General features: G+C 37.5%; 1 protein-coding gene across 2 annotated transcripts in view; it reads left to right on the forward strand.

The window, feature by feature from the left end:
- Window positions 1-20,259, forward strand: part of CDH12 (cadherin 12) — a gene marked incomplete at both ends in the record, with an annotated part of 165,706 nt that overhangs the window by 77,327 nt on the left and 68,120 nt on the right. The window contains 2 exons of one of the 2 annotated variants that reach the window (XM_082479622.1): window positions 13,501-13,620; window positions 19,314-19,481. In XM_082479622.1, the coding sequence (XP_082335748.1) occupies window positions 13,501-13,620; window positions 19,314-19,481 (288 nt within the window). The remainder of the gene's footprint in view (window positions 1-13,500; window positions 13,621-19,313; window positions 19,482-20,259) is intronic. The other variant, XM_082479623.1, reaches the window with a different exon arrangement.

Below are 20,259 nucleotides of genomic sequence, written 5' to 3' on the forward strand. Positions count from 1 at the left end.
GTGAAGGACGCTTGAGGTTTTCTTTAAAAATACTGTTTTGTCAAAGCATTATACTGATCCAAATTATGAAGTAAATACAGAATTGGATTTACTGTTCAGATCAATAACAAATCAGACTGGTACACTAGAGCGTTGTAATATGATTTTAGAAAAAAAAACAGAATGCAGACACATGAGAAGAAGGGAGTTGTCACACTAATATAAGATATTTGAGACAGAAGAGTCAGCTCATAGCTAATTTTAAGTGGGTATATTTAAAACTTCCATATGTTTAATATGACCTTGGGGTTTGAATTTCTTCTCTCTCCTAATCACTGAAATGTTCTATTTTCAGTGCTATGAAATTGCTTTAATATGTGTAGTAGTATTACCATAAAATTTTCTGTCTTCAGTTGAAACTTTTTAGATTTTTACTAATTAAGTTGCAGCTGTTCCTTATGTGAAATAATAGTGGTACCTATGTATTGTTATGGTATATCTAAAGGCTTTGAAAAGGATTGGAGAAGTATTACTCCCGATGCTGTAAAAAGATAGAGTGCTTCAAATGTCGTACTAGACAGTAGTGTGACGCAATAGAAACAGATATATGTGATGAAACAGTGAGTCCTGAGAACTTAGCATCCAGAGTATATCTACTCTCATGGTTTCAAATAAACTCTCACCTGGCCCTTGGACTGAACAACTACCTATTAACAACTGTGTTGCATCAAGTGCACACCTACAGCATACCTTCCAGCTTAGCTTCAGCCCAAAATAATCCAGTTTGCACACTTGAAAGACTGCTTCGCATATTAACCAGAACGTAGCAAGTGGGGACAATTCAAAGATTTATTTTAAAAGTGCATTCCTGAACCAAATTAAAGCACTAACACAGAGGCACTTCTGTCATAGCCAAAAGAGCAAGGACGTAGTAGTACTCCAAGGGGAAGGTTGTCTGTTTATACAGTTCATGGAATCACAAAGCTAGTGTTAGAAGGGATCTCAAATTCACTTAATGCGTTTCCATGATGATCAACCACATACATGTAATTCCTAATGAATGTCTAATCTGTTCTCAAGAACTTCCAACGATAGCGACACTACAATCCCTCTAGTAAAATAATAAACTAAAATTAATAATCTGCTTACCATTAGCAATAGGTCTCTGTTTGAAGTCTGACCACTCTTAACCTGAATGCTTCCACTGTTTCTATTGCCAGCTGTTTGTTCCACCTCTCTCTCAGGAGATTCTGCTGCAAGGATGATTCAGCTGCTTGTACAAAGTCCACTAAACTACTATGAATTATTAAGGAAATCTGAAGTTGACCTTGGGTCGTACCTTTATAAGTGGCTGGGTCGTTCCTACAACAGGGATGGGATTTCTGAGAGGGAACACAAAGCCCAGCTGAGAAGAGTCGCTGTAGTCAGCCCCATGCAAGCTGTCTCTGTTCATCCATCAAAAACCTCTGTCTCCCTTGCTGTATGTTCAGTCCATTGCTCCTTACCCTGTTCCTGTGGAAAGGGAAATTAGTTCATTAGCTTTGTTTTAGGAGGGTCCAACTATAGTGGTAAAAGGTAAGAAATGTTTGGAAAGGACATGATGGCCTGTGTTTCAATCACTGCTAGTAATCAGACCAGGACTTACATAGGGGCATGTTATCCCGAGTGTTTTCAAATGATGGATTTCTTCCACCTTTCTTTCTGAAGTACCGTTTGTGATGGAGGCTGAGCGTGATGTCACTTGTAGTAACAATGCCTCTTTTACCATTTTTCTTATTCTTGCAAATGAGCTTGCACAAGGGGAACCTTTTGTTGGGTCCGAGGACACCCATGCCGTTCCAAGTTCTGAAGCCCATAAAGTCAGACTCCTGGTGTGTTGGGTTACTGTCCCCTATCACTGCTGAAGGTTGGTATAGTTGGATGTTGATGTAGGAAGCTGTGTAGAATAGTATAGAAATTATGAATAAGGTCACTGAATGGATCAGATGACATTTTAAATTTTAATGCAAATGTATAGAGTAAAATTCTATGGATTCTTCAGTGCTTTGACCTTGAAGTAGCAGGGAAGTCTTCAAAGCAATATTCTGATTCAATAATTAAAGAAAAATCAGCACCTTTCACAGAATGCAACATCGCATACTAGACTGTGTAGAAGTCACTGTTGTATTCTGAGGTCATTTTTGCATGTTACCGTGTCTCTGCCTAATCCAAGTTTTCACTTAAGAGATTTGTAGATTTTAAGTAGAAAAGATCTAAAGTTAAATGCAATAAACCACGAAGGAAAAAAAATGTTCATGAAGACTGTTCTGCATCCTTCTTGAAAGATTTAGCCACAACACTTTGAGTAGGTAGACACTTTGAGGGGGGGTGGGGGGGAGTGTCACAATTTCACGACCTTTGCCACCCCTAAAAATTCTCCAGGAGCTCTTCCACAAGAAAAACAAATGTCATTTCCTGGATTGCTTAAAAGTCCTTCTTTTACTGGTACTCTTTCATCTCACACTAAAAGGATGGTACCTTGTTGAAAGGCATGCAGCTGGTACTAACAAATGCTGTACAGCTAACCATAGTGACAACCATCAAGTTGCATTAGCATTCGAAAACTAGGAATCAATTCCAGTTTATCACTTACCTCACTCAAACTGAGCTTAATACTTAGCCTTTTCTTTGAACACTTGCATCTGAAAAATATTTTAATCACACCAAAACCACTTTACAGATTAATAATTGAATAGCAACTCTTTGTGCTGTTATTCCAGGGTTCACTCTTTTTTCCTCAAACCCTTAAGATTTCAGTGCATTAGGTATGGCTAACATCTATTACTTCACAATTCCATTGAAGGAAATATTTACTTCCCAGGGCACATCTAATTCCATACAGTGTTTTTGGCAAAGTCAAACATAGCATTTGATAGCAAAATGGTTCTTTCTTCTAATACAGCTTACACCACCTCCCTGCAAAACATAAAGCATGCTTTTATCAGCAGAGATATCTGGAGTAGGAGTTTTGCCAGCAGAGGTATCATGATTAGAAGGTGTACTGGTTATTTTTATCTCCCACATCCTAGCCATGTTGGGTATACTGGCAAAATTAAGTCCCTGTTGAGTCATCACTTGAAAAGTTATCAAGCTGTCAAGATGATAAAAGCAAAAGTCAAAGCTAAGTTTTTCTATTTGCTAAATTTCATAGATGTGAGAGGACTTTCTGTCATATTGGTAAGAGGAAAACAATCCACAGACTTGAAAACAAAAAGGAAAAATCACTCTCAAGAGAAGTATTTCTCAAATGGAGGAACACCATGCTTAGTATTTGCTAATCGGTTCTTGTACTTCTCTCCTTGTGCATTATTTCCAGCAGTTACTTCACCAGGCTACTCCTTTATGTGCATATTGGATATAGACTATTAGCTGCTATTTCAAGCTCCTCGTTTTCTTCAGAAGCACAACCTCTGTAAGCATTATCACAGCCTTGGGACTGTATAAGCAGCTGGATGTCTTTATAAATAAATAAATATCCTAAATTAATAAAAATAAATACATTAAATAAATATTCAATGCTAACAGAGTCATTATTGGCTTAGCCAGATTGTGTGCCCTTAGTGGCTTAACTCTGGCCAACCCGAACAGATGGAAAAAAAAGGGAAAAGAAAATAATTGCTTTGCTGATTTCCAAGCTAAATAATTATCTAAAAAACCCACAGATGTAGGATTCCCCTGTTTGCCCTCATCATCCATGAGGGAGACAGGGATGGACAGGAGAAAGCGACCTATAAATTAATTTGCAAGAAAGAGAGATAAAAACATTGTGGGCAATAAAATGTGCTGACACTTTCTATAACCTCAGTTCTACTTTATAACGCATTTACAGCATAAGGAAGAAGAAACAAGAAAGTCTTTCTCATTCACAATGCCATGTCTTCCAATTTGCCAGGAAAAAACTCTCAGCACTTAAAGCACTGTTTTCCAGATGAAATCAGAGTGCGTATGTGGTTCAACTTAACAAAGCCACCTTCCGTACTTCCTGGATTGTTGCCACTGTAAATCAAATGTTATTCTAGAGATACTAGAAATATGTTTGATTATGCACTAAATGCTGAGACTTGCAACAGCTGGTTTTAGCTACCAGTACAGCAAAAGTATTAGCAAAAAGCTGCCATTCTTCATCAATTATAACAGGGAATGGCGGTATTGCTTTTGTGGACGAGGCTGCTTCTGACAGCTGAGAGAAAAATATATATGTTCAGTGTGATGTCTGGAATGCAAAACGGGAGAAAAGTGTGCTTCCCTGATTGTATCTAGTATTCAAGATATTGATGGAGCCAGCAAGCTTGTGTTATTATCAGGGCTGCACAGCCATGAATACATAAACTGGAAACTGGCTTTTCCAAGTAAAATATGCCTTCCTCACGTTACTTTTGTGGAAGTCAGCTTCAGGAGTATATCTTCAAAACATATTATTGGTAATTTCTTCTATAAAAGATAAGCCCCAAAAGGGCACTGTCAGCATCTCTCCTTACAGATGCACACGTTCTCCCAGTACTGGAGCTTTGCTAAAACTGCCAGTGGCAGGTCAGGGGAATATTTATTGAGACAGGGGATCTCCTGATCTGAATTGCAATGTAGTGCTGCAGTGAGTCATAAATTCACTTTTCCCCCTCCTCTCCCCCCTACCCGCCCCTCCCCTGCAAAAAAAAAAAAAACCAACCCAAACACAAGAAAGGTAGATGTTGATTTGGTTTTTACTTGAATTCTGAAAAGAAGATGGACTTTTTTCAGGTTGTCAAAGTGCTATTCTGGAAATTATTTCGGAAGAAAATTGTGCAAACTAGTGAGTTTCTATGCCAGCAGGTAGGTATGCCCCTCCTTCCTCCCACCTATATAAAAAGTGTTTGCACAATTGTCTGATTTCTTTCAAAAGTAACAGGCACCAACAACTCCCAGCAGAGTGACAAAAAACACAAAATCATACATGTGGTAGGGAAGAGGTTGTACAGCAAGATGATGACAGCTCTTCTAACTCTATAAGAAAGCCATGTTGACAAGAAAAGAAATGAAAAGAAAGAAAAGAGAAAAAAAGAAAATGAAAGAAAAGAGAAAAGAAAAAAAGAAAAATAAGAGGAAAGAAAAGAAAAGAAAGCAAAAGAAAAGAAAAGAAAGGAAAAGAGAAGAAAGAAAAAGAAAAAGAAAAAGAAAAGAAAAGAAAGAGAAAGCTCACGGCAGTTCTGCTATTTGATTTTTACTCACCATAAGTAGATGCAACTACCTTGATAGTCCAGTACAAAAAGTAGAATCTATGAAAATTCACGTATGATATCTCTTATTCATTTCCTGCTAACAAAAGACAGGAAAAAAAATGAACAAACTAAATGGTAAAATCACAGCCCTGGACTTCAAAAGAGGAGACTTAAGCTTGTTCAAGAATTTGCTTGGCAGGATCCCTCAGGAGCATCCAAAGAGATTGTGGAATCTCTGACATTGGAGATATTCAAAATTTGGTTGGGTAAGGGCCTGAGCAACCTCCTCTGACTGAACCTCTGATCTATGTGGGGTGGAGAGAGGCTCCAGCCAGAGCCTGTGGAACACTTAAAACATGCTGAAGTCCTGCTCTCACTTGCAGTATCTCTTCCTTTCTTAATTACCCTCAAACCTTACAGTTCCCATCCAGCCCTCTCTTGCCTCTTGAAAGCCTCAAAGCAGGTCCCCCTCACTTTCTGTGGAAAGTAGTGCACTGCCACTATTTAACTGAATTTTGGCATTTATTGCAAGAATTAATGGGTTTTGCAGGCCTAGTGAAAGCTGATGTTAATGAGAAAAGATGGCAAATCGCCACCTCCTTTTTTCTTTGTCTTTGCAATTCTATTGACCATACATTATTTTTGAAGGAATCATGTCTAAATAAGTCTGTTGTCTTATTTTCCTAGCCTTCAATCCTCTCATTTTCCTCTACAATAGAATAACCAATTTATCTAGTCCCAGTTGTGTTTTGTGAATTCTTGGTCATGCTGTTCAGTTCAGCGAAGTAAACATAAGTAATTAAGATTCCCTGCTTGTTTTTTTTGGAAGCCAACGATAGCTCCACAGCCAGGAAGATACACCACCTACACTTTGGTGATGGCAAAACTTATTTCCAAGCTGAAAAAGTGCAAAATGTCAATACTTTAGTCTTCTCTAAGAAAAAAATCAGGGGAAAAGAAATCAATAAATTAAAAGTTCTGTTTTGAAACTGGGGATGGTACAAATTTTGTAATAATCTTTTAACAAATTTTGACTGGTCTTTCATAAGTAATTTGAAAATATCAAACTGGGTGTATTAGAAAAATTTGAAATTTATTTCTAGTACTTTTTGGATGTTAAGAGATTTAATCAATATGCTCTTCTTTCAGAGGATTTTTTTTTTTATTATTATTTTGTCAAAGTAGAATTTTTACTGATGAAAGACTGTCAGAAAAAATGCAAATAGTTCCAGAAGTCAAATCCTTATTTCATAAATATTCTCACTATGGTATAAACTCAGGCTTCCTATAATTCCCTCCAGTCATTCTAATATAAGCTATGAGTCTTCTTTAGTGCTATTTTAGTCAGTTTGGCCAAGTTAGAAATCTTGGGCCCCATTCTATTTGCAGTTATTGCTGGATTGCCTTTGGATTTCAGCCAAAGTAAAATTCAGGCCAGTACACTTGCTATGATTAAAACAACTATTTACAATATGTTAGTCCTCAATATTGTCTGTATTATTTTAAAGAAAATATGATCTTCATTAAAATTCTGTACTATTTCCTTGAGCCACATGAATGGTTTAGCATTATTTTTCTTTTTTTTCTAAAACATAAATAACTACTTAAGCACATCATTCTATTCTTCTGCATTTTATAATGTCTTGCATCAAATATTTGTTGATTGCACATAAAAATTAAAAATACAAGTCTTTTTAAATGCTATCATTAAGGTATTTCCAAACAACAAAAAATATTCAATTTTTTTGTTTATTTGATTAATCCATGTAGTAATGTAAGTACATATTTTAATTAAAATGTTATGAGCTACAGTAAATGTGATGCTCCATCACTACCTTTGTGCATTAAAGATTTACAGCTGTAGTGCCCTGTATTATTGTCTGGAAAAAATAATTAGATTTTAGAGTCTACTTTTAAAAGTATATTGGTTTTATGCTTTGCAATAAAATAAAAAGCTTGTTAGATACAACAGGCAATGTTTGATAATACTGAAAGGATGAGAAACCAATTTCAGAAAACCCGTTTAGAACGTTAGGCCTGTATTTAAGTTAGTAAATGATTAGAGGCACATTAAAATAACATGCCTGACCTCTCATAAAAATATAAGCTTTACATCTTATCTGTTTGTTGTATAAGATCTGACAGATGAATTAACACAGTTGAAACTGCTACCGCTGTGAAATGGATTATTTTTCATATTCAGTGCCTACTATTTATCAGGCTAAAATATGACTTTGAATGTCTGCCTTAATAAAAGTTAGTTTATAAAGCAACATTTCTTCTTTCTTTTGTGTAATAAGCTTGAATTACCTGGAGCACGTACTAAGAATATCTAAACTAATATTTTTAGACAACTAAGAATTGGTCGGTGCGGGGATTGTCAGGCACCTAGGTCAACGGCAGAATTTTCAGGCAGGCTGATGGCCGCTGTGTGCTTCCTTCACCTTGCAACATCACATTTTTTGCATGAGAACTTAGACATAGATATGGATTCAGCTGTGGTGTTTCACATGCCTACCTGTGCGTCACTGGTACATACAGACCAGTGCTACCAGGCTCCCTGTGCCCAGCACCTCGCTACAAAGAGAGCTGCTGGTGCCCAGCATGAGTGGAGATGCCTCCATGGCAGAAGTCTAATAATAGGTGACATGAACTCTACTGTAAGTATCTCCATGAAAGCACTCATGCTGGCTCACACTCTTTCAGCAAGTCTTTGTTTTGGTAAATAATTTCTGGTTTGGAGGAAGCTGCTGCTGGAGGTATAGCAGGAGCTGCTTGCTGGTCATACTCATTTTGGAAAGAAGGGGAGATAGTCACTGCTCTCTAAAACGGATATTGATTGGTTTTAAGCTGCTGTTGCTAGGGCTTAGAAAACAAGGGGTGAAATAGGGAATGAGCTCCAAAATCCCCTCTCAGCCACAGTAGCTTTGTTTTAAATATGCAAAAACAGATAAAGACTTTTACTGCTGTATCTGTTATTTCAGTCTCCTGAGACACTGTATGGAATAAATTTATGAAAAATTACCAACTTTGCTTATTAAAAATCCCCCCGCTAACGCATTCAGTACCTCACATGCAAACATCTTAAATATATGTGAATACTTACATCATAACAGCAAAAATTAAGGTTGCTTGAATATCTTAATTGAACATTACTTACCTAAGCCTGTTGGAACTTAAGGGAAGCCGATAAATATACTCAGTCAGTAGTTCTTGATTTGTGTTAATATATTATACTTCGTAAAGTTTCTTGTATTCTGAAATGTTACCAATTCATGTATTCAATCATAAATTGCAGAATCATAGAATTTTTTAGGTTTGAAGGGACCAGGGTTGGAAGGATCATCTAGTTCCAATCCCCCTGCCATGGACAGGGACACCTTTCACTAGACCAGGTTGCTCAAAGCCTCATCCAACCTGGCCTTGAACACCCAGGCATGGGGCATCCTCAGCTTCTCTGGGCAATCTGTTCCAGTGCCTCCCCACCTTCACAGTAAAGACTTTCTTACTTACATCCAATCAAAATCTACTCTCTTTCAGTTTAAAACCGTTACACCTCATCCTATCACTATAGTCCCTGATAAAGAGTCCCTCCCCATCTTTCCTGTAGGCCCCCTTTGAGTACTGAAAGGCTGCTATAACGTCTCCCCGGAGCCTTCTCTTCTCCAGGCTGAACAACACCAGCGCTCTCAGCCTGTCTTTGTAGGAGAGGTCCTCCAGCCCTCCAAGCACCTTTGTGGCTCTCCTCTGGACCCACTCCAACAGGTCCATGTCTTCCTTATGCTAGAGATCCCAGAGCTGGACACAATACTCCAGGTGGGGTCTCGCAAGAGTGGAGTAGAGGGGCAGAATCACCTCCCGCACCCTGCCCGTCATACTTTTGATGCAGCCTAGGACACAGTTGGCTTTCTGGCCTGTGAGCACAGATTGATATGTCATACTCAGTTTTTCATCCACCAGTACCCCCAAGTACTTCTCTGCAGGGCTGATCTCAATCCACTCATCACCCAGCCTGTGTCCATGTTTGGGATTGCCCAGACCCATATATAGGCCATGGCACTTGGCCTTGCTGAACTTCATAAGGTTTGCATAGGCCTACCTCTCAAGCCTGTCTCAACCCCACCACTCAGGTTGGTGTCATCTGCAAACTTGCTGAGGGTGCACTCAATCCCAATGTCTATGTCCCCAGCAAAGAAGTTAAATAATACTGGTCCCAGTACAGACCCCTGAGGAACACCACTTGTCTTTGGTCTCCACCCGGACATTGAGCCACTGACTACAGTACTTTGAGTATGACCATCCAGCCAATTCCCTATCCACCAAGTGGCCCACCTGTCAAATCCATGTCAGTGCATTTTAGAGACAAGGATGTTTTGTGGGACAGTATTAAAGTCAGTTATAATTGATGGATTTGGCATGTTTTTGTCTGTTTTATTTCACCTTGGGGAAATACATTTATGAATTCCACTTATTCAGTGTCATACTGATATGTCTTATTCATTGCATATGACTTTGTCTTGGGGGTTATCTTTTATTGCAGATTTGAACAGAACTTAAATACTCTACCATGTGCATAGAAAGGTGGGCATAATGGTCTCTTTTGTAGTAACAATAATGAAATGTCATTTAAAAAAAAAGGAGTCAGAATCAGATTTATTCTAGGTATTGATTTGATAGAGCAAAATAGTAAATGCATTGACATTTTATCTATAACTCTACAAATAATAAATCACACTGTTCATATGAAGGTAAAAAGTTCTTAAAGTATATGTAAGTTTTCCATAAGAAAAGGACTGCAGCATTTTTTGCACAAACTTTACCAGAGCTAAATCTGCCTTCTGAATATGACCTAGCATAGCAAGCTAGCATATCTTAGTCCTCTTCAAAGTACACTGTAATTATTTTTTTCCTGAATTGAGCTTCTAAGGATTAAAAGAAAAGCTGTGATAGTGATAAATACAGGTGCAGAATTATAACTGAAATGGACAGAAAATAGGCATTAATATTTAACTAACAGCTTAAGTATTAAGAGACACAATACTTCCTTCTTAAATAATTTCCTTAAAATCGGGTTACATTTATGATTTATTTTGTGTCATTGCAGCTTCAGTGTATTAGTTAATACTGATTTCAGATCTCAAGATCAGTACAATATTACGTTTAAGAGTTCTTCTTTTTTAAAAGAGCTGGCATATAGACTCATGTGTTGTTTTCAATTTGCAAGTGACGTGTAGTGAAGCAAAATTTATACAGATGATATAACCTGAAGTCCAAAAGTACTGCAAAAGTATTGGTTATGTAACATGACATTTTCCTCACTGCCTGACTTTAGAAGCCTTTTATCTGTCTACACTGGTTGTCCAAAATTAGTTGACATGAACAGTCAGTAGTAAAATCTCTGAGTTGCCTTCTTGACATGATGGCCAGTGCTCTGTGTGACAAGTCTGCTGTTTCTATCAGATAGTCTCAAGTGCTGGAGACATCTTTGTTAGGGTATTTGCAAGTTCTCTGTTGATAACCTGTGAGAAGGCAGGTGTGGTGGCTAGCCTTCCAGAAACATTAGATTTTTAAATCCTGACCTTTGATACGTCTTCTAAATGCTCAACATTTCAGAAAATAAGTGCACGTACAAAGAAGCTTAACTTTCTGCGCTTGTGTTTGTAAATCTTGGCCTGCCTGACCTGTTCTCTTATGGAGAACGTTGCCCCCTTCAAGGTGCAAAGCCAAGGTCTTCGTAACATGATGACAAAATTTTGTCAATTCTTACTCAGCAAACAACCTAAAATCATCTCCCTGAATTAGCAACCATCAGAAACATGAGCCCTGGCCCAAGGGGAGACTTGGGAATGTATAACAGCACCGCCTTTTTTGGCAAAAGTGCAGGCTATTGTCTTAAACCAGTCCTGAAGCAGCATACTTGTCAACCAAAGTGCTCAGTCGTTCAGTTCCAGCTCAGACCTCAGCGCTTCAGAGGGGTGCAAAACTCACCAGTCTAAGGTCAGACGCAGTGAGAGACTGAACAATTTGATAGGGAGGAAAGAAGGAGGGAACTATGTTAAAAGGTAGCGTTAGGTGCAAAAATTACACTAAATTTTTTAGGTTGGAAACATAGTGAGATACTGTAGCAATGGAAGGCAAAAATTGTATGTATATGAGGAAGGGAAGTTATACTGTATAGTGAGGGAACATGACATGTTTTGTCAATGTAATTGCTCCAGAAGGAACAGATCTCTCTTTTCCTTCCACAACAGTTAGAGTCCAAACGTGGCACATACAGTGAACTTCTGTTTTTTGAGAGAAGAGGGGAAAAATTTGAAAGCCACCATTTCCTTCTCCATCTTGGTCACAAGAGTAGAACTAAGTTATTGCTGTGGCTCCCTGAATTTCTGGAGCAGAAGACAGGGCTGAAAGCAGGAGAACCTATTACAAAGATATTCTCTATGGACAGGAACAGATGAAAGCCATCAAATGCTCTACAGGTATTAGATAGCTTCTGTCTGTCATTCCAGTAGGAAAATGTATTCCTCCAGCTGGGCTTGTCTAAGCTATTTAATGTATAGTCAGTTATGGTTATGTGTTCTGTAAAGTAAGGCACAAATGTTTGAGTAGGCACTGCTTCCCCAATTGTTATACTGAACCTGAACTTTGGTATTCTCTAACATGTATCATTCCTCACCTTTCTCTCACCAGAAGATCAAGAGAGTAACCTCAGGCTTTTAGTTAACTGAATCCATCTCACCGGTTTATTTTCATTCATTTATTCATTGCTAATCTTTTATTTCTTTTAGAAGTTGATTTTAATGAAATTTGCCCTAAGCTTGAAACATGATCAGCCTATTGACTTTAAAAAGTGATTATTAGTCAAATAACACTCATATTTCTGTGTCTTCTTCAGAAGCCGTCATGCAGCAAGTATTTTTACAAAGGTAATTCCAAACCCTGCAACACCACTGTCAATCCTCATATGGAGAGATGGGGGGGGAGGGGGAGCGCAGGGACTGAAAAAAAAAATTGTCCAAACAGCAACCTTTGCTATGAGTTACTTTCCTGTCTAAGTCGTAGAGCCTTTCACATGGAGCATTTCCCAGTGAGGCACTCCTAGAAATAAACTTCGACAAGTCCATTAAGGTTAATTTTAGATTGTGAACATCCTTTGAAACTTGCCAGTTTTCATTACAGAAAAGCAGCAGTCTTGAAGTGCTTGCAGTACTCCACAGATATTCTTGAAAAAAATGTCAGATGACCTCCAAATGCAGAACGTTTCTTAAAACAAAAACGGTGGGGATAATCCGCTTCCCTGTGCTGTTTCTCATGTAGGTTTTCTTAACCCTCACTCACTCCAAATCGGCATTGCAGAACCCAGCATTCATTTGCACAGAAGAGGCAGGAAACTTATTCTTCAAAGCTGGTGGAAGAGCCTAAATATGTGGCTGTTTTCCTGAAGACTATAGTTTGAACACTATTTTCATTATGGGGCAGTGGGGAAATGCAGATAAATTGCTTAGCAACCAGCAGGAGGGACAAGACATTTCTGCATGACTGTTGCCATTTACACTAAGTTTTCTGTCTTCACATGCATTTCTTTTGTTCCATGGCGTGCGTCCCCTTTAAGTTGGAATATAAAGTAAACTGCACTAGGTCTGGTCTATAATCATGGCTGAAAATAGAACGTCAAGGGGAGGTTCTTCCTCCATAGTTCTTTTGTTTCCTAATGAGCTGTATTGGAAAGCAAAGAAGACTGAAGCCTGGATTTTGAAGACAACTGGCTGAACCAAACACCTAATGTCATTCTACGATGTGAATGTGAATTCCACCTTTAGGAGACTGCATTGTAGTTTCTAAGGTACTTAGAGATTGGTTCACTGGCAGATTCAGGAGCTGCTTGACCAAACACTTGTTTTAAAGGCAACTCACATATTTTACTTCCACAGTTGTCAACCTTTCCACAAGACTGTGGGATATACTCCTTTTTCAAAATCCTGTATTGCACTTTCCCAAGCCTCCATCCTGTATGTGCTGGGCAAAAAGTTTTTGTAAATAATGCACGCATCATAACCAGTTTATAAATATCTTCTGATGTTGGGCTGCTTCCCCTTTCCTTCCCATTATGCCTTAGTTGTTACCTAGGTGGTTGCTAGCATGGAGCTGAAGAATTGACTTTTATTCTCACCTTGTTTCCAGTGCAACAAGAATTACAACAGAACCCACTAGCCACAGGACTAATGTGTCTGAAATATCCCTGATCACGGCTATATACTGAAATGCGATTACCTGTGTTTCTTTGCAGGTGCATATGTGCTTCAAGTAAAGGCAACAGATGCTGATGATCCCACTTATGGAAACAGTGCTAGAGTGGTTTACAGCATTCTTCAGGGGCAACCGTATTTCTCCATTGATCCAAAGACAGGTAAGTATTTTATCAGCAAAGTGGAAGAATTAAACTTTGGACTTTGGTTCATGTGGGCCTGTATCAATGCATAAATATGGACTGGGCTGATATGACCAAAAGCCAGTAGAGTAACTTTGCACATGATTTAGTTTTGAGTATTGACTAGTTTTTGAATGAATTACAATGTGTTGTAAAAAAAAAAAAAAAAGAAAAAAAAAAACAGAAACATTCTCCTCCAATCAGTCTTGGAATATCTAAAATATGTATACATTGAACAATTATTTTTTATGCTTTACCATTTCTCTATAGCAAAAGCATTATCAGCTATATGCATTTTATTTATTGTTTTTTTCCTGATGTTTCAGTATTGTATCTTGGGTCTACATTCTCTTTTCTCAGCATTTTTGCTGTCTGAACTTACAGTCAGAAATTCTCCAGCAATTATTGTTTTTCTGTATAGAGCTAATTTGAGACTGTGGAACAGCTAATCATCTCCTGCCCTCCTCTTTTCCTGGGGCATAGTATATTTGTCTGGTGTTACTGGATGTGTGAGCAGAAAAGAATAATACGTTTAAAGAGACTGAAGTATTTGGGAGGCTGGTAGACATGTTAATTGGCTATCTTGTCCCATATTTCTAAATGTCATTCTTGTTTTTATATTTAGTAATTCAGCTAAGGAGCCAATAACCTACGTGGTGAATGCCATGCATTGTGTCATCCTGAATGTGTTACAGGGATGGGATAGTTGTCAGTATGCCCCTTTCAGCAAATAATTTCCCCTGTACTTGAATGTCAGACTGTGTGTTAAAGAGCCTTAATCCCTGATCAAGCAATACTTTGGTGGTGAGAGCCTCATAAGGCTGTTAGCGCGCTATCTCCAATGGCACATTCCTTTGTCATGTGCTCCATTTAGCAGGAGATCGTATTGCAATTTGCAGTGAGCAACTTTAATTTTCAAACTAAAATGGGATTTCTTCATGTGTCTGGGGGAAAAAAAGGTATTTAATTTTATATGTATTTTTTTTTAGTTTAGTCTTGTAAAGAATAAGGAGGAATTCAATGGCAAGAAAAACTTTTACTGAAGCCACAATTGGAGTTCTAGTACAAGTTCCCAAGAAAAAAGAATAATAGTTATTAGTACTTCAAGAACTTTTTTCCTGTGGCACTTTGAAATGCTGTATCATATGCTCTCATCTATTGCTCAGTAGCAAGCAGTGAGTGCACCATAGGTGATGCACTCTACTAGCCCTGGAACGCCATACAAACCCAGTGTTTCCACATCTGTCTATTAATATTTTTAATGAGTTACTGAGGTGGACTTTCATGGTAAAAGAATGGACACAGCTATAAAGGAAGAGCATAGCTTAAAATCCTATACCAGAAAAAAAGCATATAAATTCACGCTTCTACAAGCAACAATAATGTGCTGTAACCTCTCTTACATTAGAGAGGTCAAAATATGAGAATTAACTGTGGGTCTAACAATGACCGTAGGGGTAAACAGTATGTGAATAATAACGCACAGGATGCTGCTTAATGAATTGCTCTAAAATCCAGAAGTCTTGAGCAGCACTACAGATCTTCTGGTATTTCCAGTTCTTTATTTGATAACTGAGGAGATGATACAGTATTTTTTCAATGCAGAATTTTACTTCCAGACACCTGCCTTGAGTGTTTTTGACAGGAAAGGGGAAGAAAGCCATTTGAGTACAAAACAACAGATAAACTCAGAACTTCTGGTACATAGATAAGCATTTTTTGGGTTTCCGTCGTTGGCTTATTTTGCCACCTCTTGCATTCTAGTGACAAATTTGAGACACTCCCTCGTAGTTATTTAAAGAACTTAAGAACATCCATACTAGGTCAGACCAAATGTCCATGCTGCTCTGTATCATCTTTCCAAAAGTGGTGGCCTGCTGAGCTCTAGTGAAGGATGAAAGAAGAAGTGTTTAGTGATGCACCCCCTGAATATTCTTCTAGTCTTCAACAGCTTGTCCCTACAAAGTTCCTGGGTGATTAGCAGCGTCCATGTAACTAAAACCCTGAAAGGATTTCTCCTCCATAACTTGTCCACTTCCCAGTAGACTTGACGTCCTGGAGCGTGGTATCTGCACATCCAGTGACTAGAAATTCCCCAGGAAAAGGTTTTCTGGGTGAAGAACCAGCTTCTCTTGCTTCAACTCTTAACTTCTTTCATACCTCACACTTATATTGCACAAGACAGTGAACAGCTAATTCCTATGTATTTGTTCCCTATGACCTTATAGACCCGTATTCTCCCCCAGTTGCCTCTTTTCTAGATTGAAGACTTCTTTAAGCAGAAGCTGTTCCATAGCACTGACCATTCTTCTCCTCCTTCTCGGGACGAGAAAGTGCACACAGTAGTCAAGAAGGCAGCTCATATGGATGTATAAAATAGTTTAATCGTAACGCCTTTGTTCTTTATTTCTTTCCAAACAGTTCCAAATGTTCTGTTTACTTTTTAGCTTCTGTCACACAAAAGCTGATATGTTTGTGGAAATTTCTATTACTACCTCAAGATTTCATCACAAAGTGGTAATGGTGAAACCACTGACCATAAATTTATATGTGAAATAAGGATTGTGTTTGGCATGCACATGACTTTACACATACTCCTTTCTCAAATCATTCCTGATAGGTGATAAACATTTACTCTGATAGGAACCTAGCACACTTGGATAGCTTTTAACCTTTATGGGACTGAATGTCACCACTGCCCCTTAACTCCTCTTCTTCATTAACCTCCTAATTTTTTGCATTGCTTTGCTGGAGGTAAGCAAACTACGTGGAAGTGGGAGAATTAGCTTTTATTGCTCTTGTAGAAAGGTTAAATGCATTACAGTCCCTGCTGGAGAGCAGCTGTTGAACTGGCACATTTTAAAGCCTCAAATCTTATACATGGGGGTTACTTTTTGATACTATGAAATTGATCTTCTGCTTTTAATGTAAGTTTTCTTTAACGTAGAGCACTTTGCTCAGTCAGATAACCTCCCTTATCTTTCCTCTGTACACTCTGTTCTGTTACTAAAATGTCCTTTTGACAAAATTCTTTCCACCAAATTTTCTGATGTTTTTGTGAGGTCAATATTCTTATTCATGGCTACGTCTTCAATTTTTTCTTAGACTCAGTATTCTAGTCCATATTCTGACCTCAGTTATATTCTTGAAATCAAAATTGGTGTCAGAAGGAGTATTGATGTTAATATTTATTCAAGAGTTTTTTCATGGAACCTGGATTTTCTCTTCCACATAAGTGGATCATCTCCTGTTGAATTAGGGCTCAATAACTTTGTAGAGCATATCTTCTGGTCCAGATCCCATACATACAATTTTCAATTTTCAGCAGCCTCATCGAGACCATACTTTTCTGCACATTTGTTATTGATTAATTTGCAAAGGAAAAAAATCAAAGTTATTCCGTTTTGGAGCTGAACAATCTTTGTTGTAAAATCTTAAGGCAGAAGGATTTAAAAACACTCAGAACACCATTACATGCATGTAAGGCTTCTACATTATAATAAGCCTTTGATTTAAAGTTTGGATTTTCCTTGTGAAGCTGAAGCTGCAATACCAGAATTTGTAGTCTGTCCTTTCCCATGGATTTTTACCTCCATTTTGTTTCTGTTTTACTGGTTAGATAACTTCCAGTCCATATAAACTGGTGATTTTAGTAGAAATACTGTTTTCCAGGGTTTTTTCTATGCTTTTGAAATAGAGAAGGTAAAAACGGGAAAATTGCCTATGAACTGTTAGACATGAAAATTATTCTCATTGGGGTTTGTTTTTTTCTGTAGACAAAGATTTTTTACAGAAAAATATACAGCATACCTTTATACTACCAGATAGGAATAAATAGTCAATAATTGGGAACTTTACTACTAGACTGATAGCCAATTCTTCACTTTCTGAAGACCACCTGAAATATTTCTAACTGAGAAAGCCACTCAGTTGTACTTAAAACAGTTATAACAATCAGATAAACTGCATCTGCTGCTCACGACCTACTATCTGCTCTTTTTCAGTTTTTCCTACTTACTGTTAGCTTGTTTTGCTAGTGTAACAAGGGAAATCTTTAATTCTCATAGCTCTTTTCTACTTAGAATGAGCATACCAAGGTTGTCTTAAAATAATGCGGAACATACAGTCTCCACAATGCAAAAATATGGATTCAGAGATTCAAGAGGAAACCTAATAATGTTCATCCCATTTACAAAAAGATTCTTTCATGAATATTAGATGAATGTGAACAAATTTGTACAATTTTACAATTCAAGATTTCTGTCTGGAACAAACAAAATATTGAACAACACTGATTATTTCCAAAAGCTCAAAAGGATAGTATTGCAGTATCTAAATGTTCTTAAATATTTGCTTGTTATATTCCAGATCTATGCAGTACAGTATATGCCATGCTGAGGTAGAAAATAGTAGTTATTATTAATGTTGTCGTTATCATTATCAGTGTTACAAGTGGAGAGAAAGGAAATTGTTATACTATTCAATTCAAAGGGAATTTTTAATAGGTTTCAGAAATAGAAGATTTAGGTCAAAATTATTTCTAGACTCTGAACAAGTACTATAAGCTAATGGTTCCCATTCTTACTTGTTAACACAGCAGTGGTTAGTTGCTATAAAGATAAGAATGACCCTTAAGGTTTGTTTCTTATCTTCCAGACCCATTATAACACCAGGGGAAAAAGACTGCTTTTAAAGCCAAATGGTTTAATTCTATAAAGTAATATTTTCCAAAACAATAATAACTTAGAGGAGAAGCATGCAGGTTTATTTTTCAATTGTGCATGCTATCTGCATCGATCTGCACCTAACCATTTTTTGAAAACTATTGCTGAATATATAGCATTTTGCAATGTAATATGCATGTGTAAAATTTTGAGAGAAATGCATTTTCTCCTATACATTTCTTTTCAAGAGAAAGGCTTGAATGCCCCTAACCTTATGGCTTTTTACAAGCTTATCAGGTAATTCTATGATCAATAGAACCTCACTCTCTCTACAAGTCCTCCTTTTATTGCATACATTCTTAACATATCATAAGGGAGATTATGGCATACATATTTAGATATCAGCTATCCAAAATCACTGAAGATTAAAAGTCATTTGTCATTTACCATGATATTTTAATTACAGTTCTTTAAGAAAACTTCTAAAGTTTTCACTGCATCTATGTGCTATATCAAGAAAACTTTTTTTCAAGCAAAGGAGAGTCTTCTAATAAAAACCTCCTTTTGTACGGAAGGAATATTGTCTTGGCCTACAGTAGCTTAACTGTGATGGCAAATGACTGGTTGGAAACAACTGAAGGTGTAGTCTCTGAAATGCGTTGCCACCTCTTCTACATTCCCCTGCTCCGCACAATGCAGCATTCTTTGGGCCCAGTGTTAGAAATATGTGCTCTCCCATTCACATCCCTAGTGAAAATGCACCATTCTCTTTCAGCCATTCATGTCCTGATCGAAAAGACATAGCAGTCATTTTGAATGGTGGAACAGCTGATGAGCACACTTTTGAAAAGCCCAAGTGATTTGCATGTTTCTATGTGAACTCCTCTCTTATCAACCCTTTAGGAAGAGCTCCATTTCTGGTCCAAGAGATCCAATATTAAAATGTAATAGTAGACAATCACAGCCCTTTGTTTACTTGTTCTTTCTGTTTCCCATTTCTTCTCTTAGGTGTAATAAGAACAGCTTTGCCAAATATGGATAGAGAAGTGAAAGAACAGTATCAAGTTCTAATCCAAGCCAAGGACATGGGAGGACAGCTGGGAGGACTAGCTGGTACTACCACTGTAAACATTACTCTCACGGATGTCAATGACAACCCACCCAGATTTCCTAAGAGTATGTTGTATTCCAAATGCACTAATTTTCAAATAAGCATGGCTGAAAGTAATAATGTGAAAAATCCTTTATATAAGAAATTGATATCCATGAAAAAGAACAGTATACGATGAAAAAATTTAGAATATACTGTTGTTTTTTTAAATAATATAACGCTCAATTTGAAAGTGTGAGTTTTGAGTGTTTAAGAGGGTATATATCATCATTCCAGAGGCCAGCCTGAGCCTGAGTGTTTATTTCATTTACACTTTAAAAATTATTTGGGAAATACTATTTTGTCAAGGGAAACTGGATGATCCCCTTCAAATGGCAAAAGGTTATAATCTGAGACTTCCAGGTACCAAAGACAGAACTGGCTCACACTAAGCATTGGTGTTAGGATAATCAGGAACAGATTTTTTATGCCTCTTGGCCCGGAACATTATCTCTGTCTTTGAAAACACAGCCTCAAAATAGCGATCATCCACTGACAATTTATAACATTTCATATCAATTAGTTTAAATGAGGCTTTTCAGAAGTATGCTAATTTAAAGAGTTTCATAGTCTGGGCATGATTAGCAGGATTGTCACTTGCTGCTCTCCTTAAATTTACTGAAGTTTTGTATATTCTGTACCTTTGAAATGCAGACACTAATCAAGCATAAACCTTAATAACTATGCCAAAACAATTAGCTGCTATAAGCTGTTAATAAGGCAAATTCATATTAGAACATTTGTGTGAATTTGCAGTAAGATCATGGCAGCTTTTTGCTTTGTATCTCTTTTCTTGCATATGAA

The sequence above is a fragment of the Vanellus vanellus genome (assembly GCF_965231255.1).
Source record: "Vanellus vanellus genome assembly, chromosome: 2".
Taxonomy (NCBI): domain Eukaryota; kingdom Metazoa; phylum Chordata; class Aves; order Charadriiformes; family Charadriidae; genus Vanellus; species Vanellus vanellus.